A 19,056-nucleotide genomic window follows, 5' to 3' on the forward strand; every position below is an offset into this window, starting at 1 on the left:
TATCCTAAACAAATATGAAAAACTGGTAGAGCACCAGCATATCAAGAAAAGTAAAGCCTTTGTTTCTGAATCTTTAAGTCTCTTAAAATTCAAATTTAAATGTGTATTCTGAACTACCAAAATTTTCTATTAACAGTTCAAGTTATTCTCATCCGTATTATCTGTAAAATGACTATTCCTAATGTATTGCTTGTTGTAAAGGGCCCTGTTAACCAAGAGATCTTTTATAATAAAAGGGCAAAATTTAATGGTGAACTTTGAAACAAGCTGTAACTTAAGAAGTTATTTTTTAAACTTCTCCCTTAACCAAATGAAGCTGGATTATGATCGTATTTCAGCCTTCCTATTTCAGTTGAATGTGTATGCTTAATTTTTAATTTTCAGTTGAATGTGTATGCTTAATATTTTACTAATAAATTACAAAAGTGTAGTTGACTTTGGTGGGATTGTACCATTAAAAAAAATGTATATCTTCATTGGATTTTAATCTGATTATTTTAAAGAAATTATTTGGGAACAGACAAAGAGCAATACTGTTTGGATTTTTTTACTTCCTAAGTAAAATGATTGCAGAACAGCTGCATGAGTACTCTAAGCTATCATTCAAAGTCTCTTTATGGATCAGGATACTGTTTGAAAATATTGATCCTATTTGAAAATACTACATTTCTTATTAGAAGCTCTATACGGCTGACTATGGAAAATTACATGAATTAAAATAAAAATAGAAGAAAAATAATCAATGATTAAACATCTGTTTTAGTACATCCTGAAAGTACATTTTCCTTTGGATGAATGGAATTTAAAGGTATAGACTATTGCTTTGGTTGAAAATTAATACAATCGCAAAGGGCTTTGAAGATCTCTATAATTACTGTACAATGTTCATTCAAATCTGATCACCCTTAACTATATTATTTTTTGAACAAATTGCCTTTGTTTTTACAAATGTTGCATAAGGATATTTTAAAGTGCTTTGTATTTCTTTCTCTCCCTGCCACCAATACAAACACCCACGTTACTCTTTCTTGTTTAATTTTCTTTTCCTTATTTCCAAATTTTGTCTTGCATTTTATTTGTTCCATAAAAAAACAAGCCTGTTCAGAACTATTTGGTGATAGGGCTTTTAAAATGCCGTTATATCATCACTTATATCATTAATGGATTCAGCTTTTGAATGCCATGAAAAATCTGAGAGCTTTAGCAGTCACCACTTTCTAGTCAAGATCGGAAAACTATGCCTAGATTCATGTACTGCCTGGCAGTATTATGTTTTGGTTGTTTTTGTGCCAATTCAGCCATAGCAATTAGTAATACTTACATGGCTTAATGCGTTGTGTGAACTCAGTCAATTGGGGTTTATTCAATAAATGTGGTGAATAAAATTTGACATTTCTAAGCAATCTCTCATCTAGCCTAAAATGCCAAAACTGCAAGACAGGCAGTACGGTCTGCTATATTTGGGTTCTGCTCTGTCCTTCATATAATTGTCAAAAGATGGCAACAATTATCTGCAGGTAAGCACCGCAAAAGAGAGATCATTTCAAACATGAAAACTAAAATCTTGAATAATAAATATTTCTGTGCTTGAATGACTCACGTTCTTAAGTTGTTTGGGGTTGAACTTCAATGTGAAATATTTAACAGAGTCCTAAGTCTTAGCCTCTTATGAATTTGTTGATTTATCTGAAGATTAGTATTACGAATTTGTATTTCGAGCAATATGTGCTTGCTAATTGCAGAAACTTGGAGAGTACCTCCATTCTCAAGTGCACTTCTCATTTTACAAAGACGAGTGTACATGTATCTGTTTGGTAGAGATAAAGGGATGAAGGAATCAGAAACCCAACCACCATGCTCCAAAGCCTCAGAACAAATGTTTTTTCAACAGGATTAATATAATTAAAAAATAATCACAATCACACATTTTGAAACTGATAAGAATATGTTGTCTAAATATTTGTCATACTGCATTATTTCTTAGAGCTTAATGTCCCTTTCTTGATAATGCATTGATTATTTATGTTCTCCATCAAGTCATTTGGGGATCATTTCACTAGGAATAGGAAGATCATTGAGAACTGCCAGGATGTTTTCTACTGCTTCTTCTGTCATCATGCGTAGAGCTTGCACTGTAGCAGTTCCAATGTGGGGGGTTATGATGACGTTCTTCATCTGCAATAACAAATTATCTCTGCGGAGAAAGCATGACAGAATAATTTAGACTCGTCTAGCACAGGAAAATGAATTAGAAAGTGACAGTCTCAAGACTGAAACCAATAAATGGGATATTAGCTTCTGCTGCCCAGTTTCTACTACAGAAAGCTTTCTGTGGGGCAGTATCTGATATGGAGGAACCATACTATCCAAGAGACACAATCTGCAAACAGCCATTACTTGCTGCTTTGATATTTCAGTAGCTCTGCCTCTAGTGCTATTTGTGTTATTGCCAAAGAGAACAGGAATCATTACCATGAATATCTGCTTTGGGATGATTAAGGAATGCACTGTTTGAAGCAAATATGATCATTCAAACTTTTTTATATGGCAAAACCTCTAAAAATGTTTTGGGTACTCCAAATAGACACCTTCTCAAAACAGTTTATGTACTGCATTTATATTCCACTTTTTCTTTGAAAGCTCAAGGCATACATGGGTAACTCGCCTCCTCCTCCTTTTGGGGAGATGGGTGGTAATAGAAATGTGAATAATAAATAAACATAAAATACTTTGATCCACATGGCAACAACCCTATGAAGTTAGTTGGGCTGGGAGAGTAACTGGCCCAAAGTCATCTACTCAGGTCGGTCACTGAATGTGGACTTATGCCCAGGTTTCCCCAGTCCAATTCCAATATCTCAATCATCACACTACATTGGCTGTCAAGTATGCTTTAAATATATCTATCAAACAAACTACGTAGGGAATTTTGAGGAGGCGGACAGCAAATATTCACTTCTGCAAAACTGGTTCTGCTTCCTTTATTCTGATTAAAAATTTGAGTATATGGACATAATGTTTTCAGGAGGCCTGGCACATTTAGAGCTTGGGGACAGAGGTTCTTACCAAATGGTTGCCATGTTGGACATATCTAGACACAAAACTTCCATTCACTAGAAGGCAAATGGATGAAACTGCTCCCCCCGATTCTCTCTTAACTTCCCAGGATAATCCCCAAAGCAACAGTTCTCAACCTTTCCTACCTGAAGTTCCACCAATCACTCTGTCAAAAATGTAGATCTCACCATGACAGAAAAAAAAGCCCACTTTCTCAGTAAGAATCCTATTATATTTATCATATATAGTAAGGTAGGTTTTAGAGTCCTCATGACCTACAACATCAGCTTTCCTTTGTCCTTTTCATGGGCATTTCCAGACAAGGTACTGAGCTCCAGCCACCCATTTACCCATTTATTCTCTATGAATGCTTTTGAGACCTGTAAGGATCTGGAAACATTTTAGGAAAATAAAGATGATGCTAGGATTGGGTAAGCTGCATGATAGTTTTACATTTATCAATATTGATTAAAATAATACTTTTTAAAAAAAATAACAGTAAGATGCTTCAGGGAACTTGGCAGGAGTCGAAGAGGAATCTGACCATTCAGTCATACATGGGCAACATGCTACCATCCCACAATATTTTCTTAATTTTTATAAAGCATGGGATGGTAAGGGCATTATGTAGGAAATAAAGAGATCAGAGACATAATGAAACAGCAATGGATAAAGGACAAATTGGCTGTCCTAGCCCAGAGTCCAAATATTAATAGATCATTATACAGTGTGTAGATTTCCTTATAATTTATTTTCCCTCCTACCAATTCCTTGTAGGCTGCTAGCTTGTTTAAATTAAAGGTTTGCATTTCAGTTTGCCAAAAAAATTACAAATTACTGATAACTATAAACCAATGGTAAGCCAATTGCAGAGCTTACACACTCTTGTCATATTTTCATAAACTTTGGGAACAGCTGGCTGGGAAGGAAGAAAAAGAGGTAGGAAAGAGCTGGGGGAGACATGATGTAGCCTTGCTTACCATTGGCTCTGACTCTGCTTCAGACTCAGCCATTCAGATTTGCAGTCCCTAACAGATTACAGTATCTCCAAAGTTTAATTTTTACAGGGTAATGGTGCTCCCGAAAAAAGTTTGCCATCCCTGATACAGTTGTAAAGATGTCTCATTATAATTAATTCTCCTCTTCCTCTCCATAAACACAAAGAAAATGAGAGGGTGGCAAAGACAGCAAATTGGGGCAACATGGGATCTCGTATATTAAGAACGTTCTTCTGAATCAATGAAGAGATATCATCTTTATTTATTCCATGCCTGATTTATTGTCCTTTTATCCTGAACTATGAGTATTGTATTATTTTACCTTGGCAATGGCTCAGGATATGTCACATCCAGAGCTGCAGCCTTAATAACCCCATTTTGGAGTGCTTCTACCAATGCATCCTGGTCAACAACTGCACCTAAGAGAAAAGGAATTTTGAAGTTACACAGTCAAGACAAAGAAACTTTAAAGCCAATGGATACTGCTTGTTACATGATATATAGCTGAATTCTGTACAAGGCACTTCGAGTTAAATAATTTTGCTAAGTGGAATTTCCAATTAAGTACACTTAGGACTGCAACACCTTAAAATAAATATTGTCGTTATCTTTCCATGAAATCTTTCCAAATCCATGGTTGTATTGGTCAAGAACTGGTTGTAAAAGACTTAATACTGCAATCCTTAATATTGTAATCCTTAATGCAATCCTTAATACAGTAGCATGCCTATTCTAGTCCAGAAAGCTGTACCACAAGTAGGTTGTGAAATATGATTTACTCAAACTACTTATATATGATTTTGACCTTCCTAGTACAACTGGTTTAGGCATTTATGAAACTCACAGCTTTGTCAATGAAAGTGTGATGTCTTTACCTATCGTTTTCCCTTCCTCTTAAAGACTCTTGCATATGTTTCCACTGAAAGCATATTAGCAGCAGTCAATAGCGTGTAGAGGGGAGCCAAATAATGCTTTCCATATTATTTTAATATAGTAGTACTTAAATATAATTATTTAATTCCCAACTAATAGTAACAAATAATGATAACAATAGAACGTATATTTGGACAGTGTTGCACCCTACCTCTGCAGATATTGATGAGTGTAGCCGTGGGTTTCATCAGTTCTAGCTCTCTCTTTCCAATTAGATTGTGAGTCTCTGGTGTCAAATTTACAACCAGCATCACAAAATCAGACTGTTGAAGCAAGTCATCAATGTTTTTACAATACATGGCACCAACTTCTTGTTCTTCTTCCTCTTTTCTGGAAGAAATAAATGTGGAAACAGACTTTATAAAAAGAGTTTCTCATACTGGAGTTGTTTGGGAGGCACAATCATTGAACAGGATAAATAAGAAATACTTTCGATTCTTGGGCAGGTTGCTATTTTAGGCCTAAAGGCAGCATTCCACTCCACTGTTCCTCTTCCTATTCAGTGCAACTTATGACAGTATTTGTGGTTCTTCTTGCCTTGTATAACAAACTTCGTTCCAAAAATAACTGCTGTAGAGCATTTGTTAAATCTGCTGGCTGTTAGCAACAACTCAAAATCCACACAATGGCTGCCTACGCAGATTATTCTGCATGATTTTTATGAAACACAGATTTGAAGAAAGCATGTTTGTGTATGCTGTATTGTTTGTATATCTGACCTCTTTTTTTTATTATCATCAACCTGATGATGAATTAGATCCTTAATTTGTTCCTACCTAAAGAGCATTCTCTCCAGAAATAGTTACAAAATTAAGAGAGATTGGGATTATAGACTTTAGGATTTCATGTCTGCTATTTATTGGTGAAAGGACTTCTGGGTAAAGCCATGTGAAATAAGGAATGTGTGCTGACATCTCACAAGCCATGCTGCTAGCTTCTTCAGAGCAGATCTGAAGTGAACTTGGCAACAGATGTCACATCCTTATAAACTGCCTATGTTTAGTGGAATGGAACGTCCCAACTAATCACTAACCAACAGGTTAATAACCTTTGGATTTACTTTGTCTGAATGTTTATGCATTTCTATTGTCTCTCTAACAATACTAGGGAAATATATCTTTCATTGTGCCAGGCTCTTGCAAACATATACAGTATTCACACTTTCCGTTCTAGAACTGGTTCTTTGGCCAAAGATCACTGCTAAAGGGCAGTTAGTAGAAAAGATTTTTAAAGGATCTCCTACAGTACTGCAAGGACAGGGGATCACTGTTCTATCAAAGGACATGTTCCCTCAGGGATTATCTTTTCAGGAAGACAAGATACATGGGTTTGAAGCAAGCAGTGCGGGGGGGGGGGGGTACAGAGCCCAAAAAAGATATGGAAATGTGTTCTCTGTATGACAGCCCCTTTTGGTTTTTTTTCTTTCCAATACCTTCATCTCTCTCCCTCTCCCTCTCAAGCAGCAAGTTGGGAAATATAGCTCTTACTAGAGGTCTGATCCCTTGAACAGGGCTTTTGAAATTAGGCCAAAGACCAAATGATATTAATCTGAGAACTACATGTGGCTTTTGGGCCACAGATTATCCATTTCTGTTGTACCACACAGAGAAACTGGAGATCACTGTTGTAGGATAAAAAGCTGAGGAGTTCAGATCAGGACCCTAACCCACACATACAGTATTCCCTTGCATAAACAGTACTGCTAGTTCAACTGAAAGCAGTCAGGTGCTAGAAATTCTCAGCTACACTAAATATAACAGGCACTAACAAGATGAGTGAAAGTGTTTACTGCAAGAATGCAAACCTGCCCACAACAATCAGAGCTGTATAAGGGATATATTATCTCAACTTCTCTACCCCTCATTATACATTCCAATATGTGTATGAACTGATTCAATCTGTAAGGTTAACGATCAATAACGCTGAATGTTATATCCTGTTGTATGACTAATGGCTATCTATAGTTATTATTATAACCAATCAAATAAGGGAATAATTTACATAAATCTATAAAGAGGACGTGTAATTCCACCTCTCTTTGGGCTTCTCTGTTGCACCTCCAGTACCAAATTTGTCAATAAATCAATGTGTGCTTCAATGTCATTGTATCTTGGTCTCCCATTGAAACATACAAAACAAATTTTGCAAATACTAACAAGAAGATTCACCTCAACACTAGTTTGTCACCTTAAACAAAGACATGAGAATAGGTCCAAAGTCTTAACAAGTGGTACTTTGCTCTTTATATTGATTCTGATCTCCTATTACCGTTTACCTCCATGATCACATATTAGTTCATATACTGTAATATTAGAAGATCGAGCAAATATCTAGAGGCTCAATCACATGCTACTAAATGAGCTTGAAACTTAAATCCAAAAACATATCATATTAAATATAGAGAGAGAGGCCTCAAAATACATTTACCTGCGATTCCTATTGTGATAGAGAATCTTCATGTCAAAAGCCTTTGCCCTTTTGGCTACTTTATAACCGATGCTGCCCATTCCAATGATACCAAGAGTGGCCCTGCTGACTTCTACCCCTAGCCAATTAACAGCAAAATGTGTAGTATCTGGAGATGTTGCAAGAAAACAACCTACAACACAAAAATAGAAATTTATTGAGTAAAGAATTAAAATGGTTATCTGTTCGAGTGGGATAAAAACTATTCTTTCCATTCTCTCTTTTGGCCTCCTAGTTCTTTTTTATGACCATAAGTAGCAGTGGTTAGACTTATTACCTGCTTTAGTAGGGATTTAGCCTTCTCCCTGCTTGGATTTTGGCCAAAAAGGAAATCCCTCCTCCTGCCTGATTTCCAAGTATACCATTTCTGCAGAAAAAACTGACAGATAGATCTAGCTGGTATTGTGGTGTTAAGGGGCAAGTCCTTGATGAATAGGTGTGTTCAGAAATATTTTTATTCATATTAAATGTTGATATTTACCTAAAGTAACTGCTGCAGAACATTGTTAGAAAGAAAAATTAAACTGGAAAACAAATCATGCACATTTAGCCAAAAATACATCTGAATGCAATTGCTTAATCTCAACTCATTTTTTAATTTATTTAACAATATTTATAATCCTCCTCAATCTTAATAGCATTAAGAAAAACAAAGTACAAAGGGAGTTGAAACAACCATGTTATCCTTCCTTTAGTGTTAAGACACATGTAGTGCTTTCCTTTAATGGGACATGATGGATATACCTCCCCTCTAAAGATGCTTCATTCTCCCTTCCTTCAACTACTGATTACTAACAATGTCTACATGGAACCTTCCTCTGCTCCCTTTCTGACAACTTGTAATTTTTTCCCCCAGAAATAAATAAATAAGATTCCAGCACTGTTTACAATACTTCTTGAAAAGTTCGATACAGATTTACTTCAAATTCATACTAAAGCACATAGAAATATGGTCTGTATTTGGTTGGAGCATATAGGTATAGCATGGTAGGCTCCAGGTTGAATTACATAAGATTAAAGGATTATAAGTGGCAGGAGATGAAAAATACCAATAAAAATGAGGGATCATGTGTTGTTATATTACCAATTTTACAATGTTATTTGTTGCTTTTTTGTTTTCTTTCTTACTTAAAAGCTTACCTAAAAGCTTCCTGATAGATCAGATACATATTACATCTCAATTCTCCTTGCAGATTCTAATAATCTGGATGGGGGTCTGGATAGGGAACAACAGACTTCAACTCAACCCTGGTAAGACAGAGTGGCTGTGGGTTAATGGCTCCTCTGTATCCGGGAATTTGCCATCTTTGGTTCTGGATGGGGTTGGACTGCCCCAGACAGACCCAGTGCGGAATCTGGGGGTCCTGGACTCACGACTCCTGCTCAAAGAGCAGGTAGCAGTTGTGGCCAGGAGGGCCTTTGCTCAACTTTGTGTTGTGCGCCAGTTACGCCCTTTCCTGGATCAGGAGGCACTCCGAACAGTCACTCGTGAACAGTCACTCTGGTCATCTCCCATATAGGCTATTGCAATGCGCTCTACATGGGGCTACCCTTGAAGAGTATCTGGAAGCTACAGCTGGTCCAGAATGCAGCCGCATTCATGTAACACCTTTGCTGTGCGAGCTGCATTGGGTACCAGTTTGCTTCTGGGTCCAATTCAAGGTGTTGGTTATCACCTTTAAAGCTCTACATGGCATGGGTCCAGGTTACCTGAGGAACTGTCTCATCCCACCCAGTCATGCAGAGAGGGCATGTTATGGACCCTGTCTGTTAGAGAATTCTGTCTGGCAGTGTCCAGGAAGCGGGCTTTCTCTGCAGTGGCTCCAGCCCTTTGGAACATTCTTCCCCTGGAGGTGAGGCAAGCCCCCTCTCTCCTGACCTTCTGGAAAAAGCTGAAGACCTGGCTCTGCCATCTCGCTTGGGGTGGGAAGGGGAGTAGTCATTCTTGGAGATGACTGGTGCCTTAAAGTAGTCCTCATATATACACAAACTGAATTAGAACTTTCATTGCCATTTGGATTTTATCTTATATCTTGTATTTATATTTCTTTTTTATATATTATTTATGGGGTTTTTTTGCATTTTAAAATCTTTTAGCTTTATTGTAAACTGCCCAGAGTCCCTCTTTTGGGGAGAGATGGGCAGTGGCAAAATTTGGTAAATAAATAAAAATAAATAAATAATGTTATCTTTAAAGTTGCCAAATTCTGTTTTAGAGGTTGTGCCACTAGGAACAAATAATGATACTTGATATTATGTTAATTAAGTTTAATTGCTTGTCCATGAGAGCTGTTGATTGTCCTTGGAAGATTGTACAAATATTTCAGTTTATTAACTTATGGCTACAAATTGATTATGGGTTGAGGGATACGTTTTTTGGATGCCTTTGTTTCCTGCTGATGGATCATAGTTAACAGGTTAGCTAGGTGTCGGTAAAACTGAAAACGAAGTTTGAAAATATTAAACTTAATTACATATTAGAAACAAGGCAAAATTTGGAGTACAATATTTCATGCTTAAACATAACTCTCTTACATCAGCCTTTGACTGGAATCCAATACTGTGCAACAGCACCTTTTTGCAGGAATTGCAATTGCAGGAATTTCAAACATGCTCTCAGGATCAACTTTGGTGGCCCTTCCAGAGCCGATTTAAAGGATGCTTAAAGCTGGTTGTAACGGGGAAGGCAAAATGCCTGGATGCTAATCTGGTAGCAGAAACTGTTTCCACTAAAAGCAGTATGTTATTGGATTATATCCATATATTTCGAGAATAAAATGGGTATTTTGCCATTGTAACACCAGTCTGTACTAAATAGAGCGCATTCAAAATGAAAAGCATCTGTGACAGAAGGAAAAACTTTCTGGAAGAACCAGAAAACACTGTGGTCTGGATGAAAATCTTGAAATGTAAGAGACTTACTTAATTCTCAATTTATCTAAAAAGCCATTAGATTTATCCAGATGATAAAAATGGAGACTTCAATTATAACCCATTTTTTTCCAGGCTGAGAGCTATACTTGTTCTTTGAGTGATGCTACACATTACAGGACTTCTCCTAAAAGAGGGGATTGCTTTTTGGGATAACATTTAGCATAATATATTTCTTTTCTCATTTGGGATTAGGGTTAGGCTTCTATGAGGTCAGGGGTTAACTTTAATGGGAAAGTCGGCTTGTGGGGGAGTTTTTATGAATAGTGGTATATCACAGGAATATCAGACTTTGTGGTACCACAGCTGCCCACTCAGGCTTGCAAAGCCTATAGCAAGTTCTGCCTATGTAGGGCTGTCAAAACTTGAAAAAAACCTTGACTCTTTCTTAAATAGCTTCTGGTCCCCTGGGGATCCTGGCTCAATGTTTGAAAACTCTTGATATGGAGAATAAATATTTCCCCTCCCTCCTTCCTTAGGGTTCTGATGCTTCAAAAATATTATAGCTTTTTATATATTCTTAATATAGTTAAGAACACTCAGCTTTTATAACACATGCTTGAAGCCAATGGTTTATTCTTAGTCAACTTGATTGGCACTGTATCTTAAAGAAGTTAGTAAAAAGAAAAAAAAAGGGGAGGGAATGGAACAACCAAATAAGGACTAGAAAAGCCACACTGTTCCTTATCAATAAATCATGAAGACTGTGTTATAACTACATTCATAAGAACTCTACTAACAGAGAAAACAAACTTTTCAGTGATAATATTTTATGGTTTAGTATTTCTTAAGTTTTGCTTTGTGGGGAACTCTGCTGAAGAAATGGTTGCCAAATAATTGGGTGACTTGAAAAAGATTGTTAAAGCCTTTCTAACAATGCTTATTCAGAAATACGTTCCACTGAAGATTGTATGTTTTTCTGTTTCTCAGTTTTGGTACCCTATTAATAAACTGTATGAAAAAAGCCAGATATTTAGAAGGCATCAGATTAGTAATGATGCTTGCACATATAAGCAAGCATTATTTCACTTCTCCTAACTATGTGAAGAGCAATCTAAAATAAATGAGACTTTGCTTGCTTGAACATATTTTACAGCAGACCAATACATCAATAAATGAAGTGTACAGTCAGTTTGCCATCTGATATACCAGCTGAAAAAGAAGGAATTTGAAGCAATTTCCTGATGTTTTCTAACAAAAGTTCCTCTACAGGGAATGATTCAGCAATCAGCATTTAATTCAGTTAGACATTCTTGCAAGACGGTCTTGGGACCAGGACCAGACCTGCTGACTACAGCTTAGTACAGGGAGATTGTTGCTTAATATGCACATTTAGAACATCCGAAGTATAGTCTGCTTAATCTTGTTCATATCATATAGGTCCAAATCACCAATATATATTGGTCTTACGATCACAGAGTTGAAATGGCTAGTTGAAAATAAGCATGCAAAGAAGCAGATATTGGGCTTGAAATAACCATAGGAGAACAGCTGATCGATATTGGCAGAACAACTGCAGAAGAAAATTATTTACCTTCAACTAATCTTCTGGCAGATGCTAGCATTAACGCCATCCCAATGTCCGCAGTGGAATCAGAAACAGCATGTGGAGTGTTGGTCACTTTAACGCCAAAGCTAGTAATTAATTTTAAATTCAGATGATTTACTCCTACTCCTGAGTTTCCAATCACCTTTAGGTTGGGCAGGCTTTCAAGAAGCTCCTGGTCAATGACTGGTCTACGCTCAAATACAAATACAGATTTGATCCTTTCATGGAGTTCTTTATTTTTGTGGAACTCCTCCATGGTGATGAGATTGAAATGCTTCTTGAGAAACTCTACGTGGCTCTCTAATATACCAAATGCACCTCCTATTTCAGAGATCAAAACACTGGGTAGTTCTCCCATAATCTGAAAGAGAAGGTAATGATCAGAAACATTCAACTGAGAAAACAAGTAAGTGTTAAGAGGTATGCTTTGAAACCTTTTAACTAACCAAGGGCTGAAGTTTAGTGTGCTATCTGGAAATTCAGGATTAGGAGTGAATTGCTTGGGTTTTGAGATTTTTGTGGGCCCAGTTCAATGTACTGGCATTATCCTATAAATCTTAAATAGTTTGGGGAGAGTTGCTGAAGGAATGTTTCATCCCAATTTACTAGGACTGCACAGCAGTTCAGATTCAACCCCTGGAAATTGCTTCAGAGTGTGAGGAAACACAAATGTAGCATAGAGGCTGCATCTTTTCTTCTAATGTGGATAACCTACTGCAAGAGGTCAATAACAGGGTATCCTGTACATTCTAATCACATCAAAGGCAGTTTAAAAGGATGTTACTAGTTGTAGCCCATCTATTTCTTTTATCTTGGGATAGATTGCATTGCTCCCTTATTATGCAATAGCTTAAAAATAGTTCTGCCAGATGGCAATTTTGATTACAAACCTGGCCAAAAATCCCAATGTCTAATGATCTAATCTCATTACTTGAAATGTTGTCTCCACAGCACTTTCTCTCGAGATTTCTAGAACTAGGAACAAGCTGCACTTCTCAGATGGTTATACCTGGCCTAAAGCCTATTAGCTACTGACCAATAAGCGAACAATGCCCTTAGCCGATTCCTTCTTGCCTCTAATGGATAAGAAGCAATTTTAGCTATTTTTAATCCATGAAATAAATCCAAGCACATAGTTGAGTAATATGTTTTCAGAGCCCAATCAAAATCCCATTTCTCAATAAAGGATACGAAATAAATTTCATTGTAGATTAAAATCAGATTTGTACCAATCTTGAGCTAATGTAGTTCAGTGTATCTGGGATCCCCAGTGTGGTGCCAATGCACATCAGTGAGTTCCTCAGCATCTATATCATTCTCCCCACCTAATTTTTAAAACATTCTTTTAACTTAAAAAGAATTAGCTAGCTGCCAAAATGCCAGCCAACAGGACCATCAGTAATGCCTCTCAGCCCCATGTTAACATATTGGCATTTCCAGAAAATAAAAACTGTGATTGGCTCATCTCAGTATTTTGCTAGGAACTGTGTCCATCTACCCAGAAAAAGACATGGTAAGTTGGGAGTGGTATATAGCATCTTGAGGGAGAGAGGGGGTAGCATGGAGCATCCTCAGCAGTTTGCCGTCTGGTACATTTTGTGAATAGCCACACTCACCCTTTGTGAACAGGCAAGGCTCTCCTCCCCATGACAACCATTTTGTGAAACTGTCCACAACATGCTCTCAAAATTCTAAATATGCCCACTGGTTGTCAAAGCTTGGGTGTCTTGAGTGAAACCTTTAACATAGGCTGTTGCAAGTTTTTTTTTTCTTTTTCTGGTACTAACCGTGGGATGATATGCACTTATTACTGTTCCCCCAGTGCTCTTTTGGTCAGTTCTGTAGCTCTGAACACAAGCAGTGTTTTTCTTTGCCCATTTAAACCAATGTCTCTCTGCCAAGCGGAAAGCTTTACTTCTGAACATAATTCCCAAGTTTCAGAAGCTGAAACAAATGTGTTGTTAACTTTGGTTCAAGAAATAACCATCTGAATCTGGGCTAATGTGAACATTTAATATAGAGACAAAGCAATTTGCAAAATATACAGACATTCTTAAAAATATAGTCTGGCACAGACCATAAGCACAGGAAACTCTGCATACAGCATTGCATAACCTGCACTTTTCCCTAAAGCCCTTTTTAATGAAAATAGCAGAAAAACTAATGACCCAGAACCAACTGTCCTCAGCACTATAACAAATATTCAGTTTAAACAAGTTCTTCTGCAACAATCCTCCTAGTTCTGGTGAAGTACAGTAATGATTTAAACTCACTGTTCTATAACATGCAGCCAATCAACTATGATTTTTTTTCAGGTTTCAGAAGTCCTTAGCTGGCTTGATTTTGCCTGAATATAAATTAACTATACACAGCACATCTTGCTTCCTACATGCCATTAGTTTACAGTTTACTGATTTAATCAGAAAGTCTCAGTAGTGATCCCTCTGCGTTGAATCAATAGGTCAAAAAAGGCACTTGAGCTGACTATCTGATTATGAAATTCTCACAACAACAGACTCACTCAAAGTTCCTAATTTGATAATCACCAAGGGACTAATTTTTCAGAGAAGCTGGAAATTTTAAGAGCAAGGAAGTCTTCCAGTTTTATACCCAGCTGTCAAATATGTATTGGAAGAGTTTACAAGTTGCATTACAAAAATAAAATAAAACAAAATTGTGATATAGTTACTGAAAAGCTCCCTGCCACATTTGTCTTTTCATGTATTAGAGTTTATATGTACAGAAACACTGAAAATTAGACTGAGGGAAAAGTCTGAATTGGAAAATTCCTCAGCCAGCCATTCAGTTCATCGAAAAACTAGGGCAAGTAATTCTGTTTTAGCTTAATCTAATATTCATGGTTATTACCCAGACAAAATAATACATATTTCATAATAATAATACATATTTCACTTGCCATAAGTTCTTATTTCAAAAGTTAGTTATAAATGTGAAAAAAAAAATCCAACAAATAAGGGTTGTTATTTATGCATTAAGACTACAATCCTAAACTCGCTTATTAGAAAGTAAACTCCACTATTGGAAGCTATGGAAAATCTGAAATAGAATTTTCATTTAACAATAGGATTCCCTGGCCCCTTAAAAAAAGACATATTCAAGTGTAAGCCTATGCAGATTAGAGCACTCAGTCAGAAACATTCAGCAGCAGTCCCTCCATACTGCCTACTATTGTATATTAATTGGCCTAAAAAGGCAGTTGGTAAGCATCTGATTAGGAACTTCAGATGAGCCTGTTGTCAGAATTTCATAGCTGGATAGTCACCAAGAGTGCCTTTTGTGACTATTGATATAGAAAGTACTATGGAGGGATTGCTATTGAGACTTTCTGATTAATTCAACCCTATCTGAGTACCTTTCAGAAACATTTACAACTTGTTTGTTTAGGCTGACCTTTTGAAGAAAAAAGTTGAGAAATTACTAAAGCATCCATTTAAATATGTTTGTTTCTTATATTTTATAGGGTAGAAAGGGAAATTCCTTTTGAAACAGCTCAAGATTTGGAGGTAGAGGCAGGGACCTATAAACTAAATAAACAAAGTATACGAAACATTGGCTGATTTCATTAAAAAGCAAATTTAATTAAGAAAATCAGTTTTGCGCAGTACCTGAACCAAGCCAATGCTGGAGGATTTATCCCTATGCTTGCAATCCTTCTCTGTCTAGATGTAACTGATGACAAACCCCAAAGAGCATCAGGTTGTGAATGTAATTCTCTGAAGCAGAGAATTCACTGCAAGCACTACAAGGCACTTGCACCTTTGCTGGTGAGAGACAGAGACAGAGATATTCAGTGTTGACTCTTGGAGACTGCCTGGACTAGTCCCTGCAGTTTTTTTGGCAAGATTTTTGGAAGTGGTTTGCCACTGCCTTCTTCCTAGAGCTGAGAAAGAATGACTGGCCCAAGGTCACCTAGCTGGCTTTGTGCCTAAGGCAGGACAGGAACTCATGGTCTCCTGGTTTCTAGCCTGATGCTTTAACCACAACACTCAGTTATACTGATTCTTTGACCAATGAAGATGGGACAGTAGAAGGAAGAGAGGTTAGCTTTCAAAGAAGTAACATCTTCTACAGGAAGACAAAATACTGTGCTTATAGGATAGAGACAAGTAAAATTAAGAATGACAGAAAGTTCACATTTCCATGATCTTAAAACAATCCACCAAAACAGTAATGTACTTTCCATCCAGGCAATTGATAGGCCTGTTTATATTTCACTACTTGATTTATAGATTGCTATACTTATTTAAAGGTGCATGTTTAATTATAAACTAATTACAAGATTTAGGTTTGCATAGCACACCAAATGTAGTTGGTTTACGGTTCAGTGGGTTATATGACCATAGACAGTCACTAGTAACTGCGAAAGAGAAATCTCTTCCTGAGTTTCACTCGGTTTCTCTTAGTCAGGGCACCCAAATTGATCAATCAAAGACCTGGACTCAGTCACAAAGAAACTAGGGTAAAAGATACAATCTGAACTGCAGGATAGAACAAGACCCTAAGCCAGACTTTGTCACAAATGACTTCTTGAGGAAAACGTGATTGCCTGGGTTCATGCAGTGTGCTAGGACAAAATCAGATAAACTGCATTTTGGCTTAGCACAATGTGAGAATCAGGTCATTTAATATTTTCAGATAGAAAAAAATAACTAAAATATAAGGATCCGCTCAATTTCGATTCCTACAAACTACATGGACACATCTATGCAATTTTCTTGGCAACAGTACAAAAAAGGTTTGCACTGCCTTCTTTGGGGATTTTTTTGTTTACTTCTCTGTCTTGCCTATAACTCTGGGATATCCTAGTAATTTCCCATCCAAGTTCTAAGCATTCCATGCTCTGCTCAGCTTGCCATCCCAGACAAAGTGAGCCAGGTGCTGCAATCTGATGAGTCTGAAAAACTCACAGCATTAACAACAACAAAAAATATTGTCACTATTCTATCTTGCTTTCATTAATTTAATGAATAACTTTCATATGGAAAAGGACAAGAAAAGGTTACAAGAGAAGATGACACTGTGTCCACACATAACATAAAGTTGTGGCTTGTTTAACCATGGTTGAATAAACCGCAACTGGCTGGATTCACAAAATATATTAACTCAAAACAGAACAGCACATTTTGGCTTAATGTAATGCATTAACTCTGTCATTGTCTAGACCTCCATCATAATGTCTTGTGAATCAGGCAAGACAATTTCCTAAGGGATTATTTTTGCACAACACACATCCCATAATTAACTAAGCCATAGTTTATTGAATTAATCTTATTGCCTGAGCTCATGCAAGATCATGGCTATGTGTGCATAACTACAAGCTAGCCAATCACACTTTAGTCCAGCTGATGTTGCAAAACCAACATGGCTATTGGTTCATGATTTGGGGTCCTGCAAACCATAGGCAAACTTGAAAAAACCACTACTGAATTAATATGGTTATGGGCACCTTATTATGAAAACACAGTCACTGAACCACAAATTAGCCAACCACATTTTAGCCCAGCATATTGTATGAGATCAGCCAATCAAAGTGATTCATCTGGAATCATTCTTACTTTGACAAAGGGAGATGGGGAGCCTTCTCTTCGATTGTCTATACGTAGAAAGTAAACAGCAGCTTTGTTTTTAATCTCTGCTTAATATATCTAGATATTAATCTAGATATTAATAGAAAGCCAGCTTGATGTAGTGGCAAAGGTGCTGGCCTAGAAACCAGGGGACTGCGAGTTCTAGGCCTCCCTTAGGCATGAAAGCCAGCTGGGTGACTTTGGGCCAGTCACTCTCTCTACCCAATCCACCTCACAGGGTTGTTGTTGTAGGACAACATAGGAGGCATGACTAATAGGAATGTTCGCCACCTTGAGTTAAATATATATAAAATATATTAGACAAAAATCTAATAATATTATACAAAAGGGACACAGCGAATCTACTTATGTCTATTACTAATCATAAGCGTATGCAGGAAGGCAAAGGCAAACCGTGTAAGGCTGGGAAATCCGTTCTCGCCCTCCCAACGTCGTTTGCTTACGGATAGACCGGAAGAATCTGCCATAGCGTGGGAAAAGAAGAAACCTAAAACTCCGCTACGCTCAGCGAACGGCCTTATCCAATAACTGACAGCGAGGGAGGAACAAGGGCGGGGACACGGTACCGACAGCCTGATGTTTGGGTTTTGCTTTGTTTTTTTGCCCACTCATTGTGCCCTCAATAGAAATAGGTGGATTCCTTCAGGCGCTAACACGTATTTGTCTAGAAGTACAGCCCCTCGCTTAATTTTCCATGCAACGAGCTTCTCCCGCTGACTGATCATTTCCCCTCCTCATCCCCTTTTTCTTGTCCCGCTTTGAACTCTCCGGAAGTGACGGAACCAACGGAAGGAATTGATAGCGCCACTTCCTCTCCTGCGGCTACCCATGCGACGCTCTAGGCTTTTTCTTTAGGCTTGAGCGGTGGCGGGCTTTCAGCCGTGGTGGTGAGGCGCTGTTCTTTCTTTGTCTTTGATGAGCGGTCGATGAGCTAATGGGGGAAAAGAACTGTTGAACGGAACGGTCAGAAGACGGTTGGGCTCCAGGGGGGGCGGGAATGGTGCGCGCGGGGGAAAAGAGGAAGAGGGGAGAGGTAAACGAGGAAAAGAGGCAGTAAATGCTCTAGAACAGTGTTTCTCAACCTTGGCCATTTTAAGATGTATGGACTTCAACTCCCAGAATTCCCTAGAATGCTGGCTGGGAATTCTGGGAGTTGAAGTCCACACATCTTAAAATGGCCAAGGCTGAGAAACACTGTTTTAGAAGATGGCACGGTGCACTCCAAGAAGCTTGGAGGTTAGACCTGATTCGTGTTTTCCGTGGCTGGGGGTGGTCTTTGAGCTCATAGAAAAGCCCTAAACTGTATGTCAGTCAAAACACTGTTCTTATTTATTTTTATTTCTCAAATTTATACTACCGCCCATCTGAAACCTCCTTAGAGAGGGTTTGCAAAAGGTCTCCTTTAATTGCTGTGCATTGTTTTCTAAGTTTTGTCATTGTCTGATAGAATCCACTGTATAATTGGTCTTCAGGAAATGATAATATTCACTGCTTAACTAATTAAAAAGAATAA

General features: G+C 37.6%; 1 protein-coding gene across 2 annotated transcripts; it reads right to left on the bottom strand.

The window, feature by feature from the left end:
• Nucleotides 1-466: 466 nt before the first annotated feature.
• On the bottom strand, nucleotides 467-18,299 carry LOC134494082 (probable 2-ketogluconate reductase). Of its 2 annotated transcripts, XM_063299002.1 has the most exons (7): nucleotides 15,561-15,689; nucleotides 13,722-13,878; nucleotides 11,920-12,295; nucleotides 7,416-7,587; nucleotides 5,140-5,318; nucleotides 4,378-4,474; nucleotides 467-2,194 (listed from the first exon to the last, which is right to left on the bottom strand). In XM_063299002.1, the coding sequence occupies exons 2-7, from the start codon at nucleotides 13,857-13,859 to the stop codon at nucleotides 2,038-2,040; spliced, it is 1,119 nt and encodes a 372-aa protein (XP_063155072.1). In that variant the 5' UTR covers nucleotides 13,860-13,878; nucleotides 15,561-15,689; the 3' UTR covers nucleotides 467-2,037. The 2 variants fall into 2 exon arrangements, with proteins under 2 accessions (XP_063155072.1, XP_063155071.1); XM_063299001.1 differs by lacking the exons at nucleotides 13,722-13,878; nucleotides 15,561-15,689 and adding an exon at nucleotides 17,974-18,299 and having other exon boundaries at nucleotides 11,920-12,285.
• Nucleotides 18,300-19,056: the final 757 nt, after the last annotated feature.

The sequence above is a fragment of the Candoia aspera genome, chromosome 3, assembly GCF_035149785.1.
Source record: "Candoia aspera isolate rCanAsp1 chromosome 3, rCanAsp1.hap2, whole genome shotgun sequence".
Classification (NCBI taxonomy): Eukaryota; Metazoa; Chordata; class Lepidosauria; order Squamata; family Boidae; genus Candoia; species Candoia aspera.

Excerpts from the sequence above, each read along its gene's own strand:
- LOC134494082 (XM_063299002.1), bottom strand. The coding sequence starts at position 13,859 with ATGTTCAGAAGTAAAGCTTTCCGCTTGGCAGAGAGACATTGGTTTAAA. Across the intron at positions 4,475-5,139 it reads ACTCATCAATATCTGCAGAG|GTGCAGTTGTTGACCAGGAT; the intron begins GTAGGGTGCAAC and ends CTTTTCTCTTAG. Across the intron at positions 2,195-4,377 it reads TATCCTGAGCCATTGCCAAG|AGATAATTTGTTATTGCAGA; the intron begins GTAAAATAATAC and ends CTTTCTCCGCAG.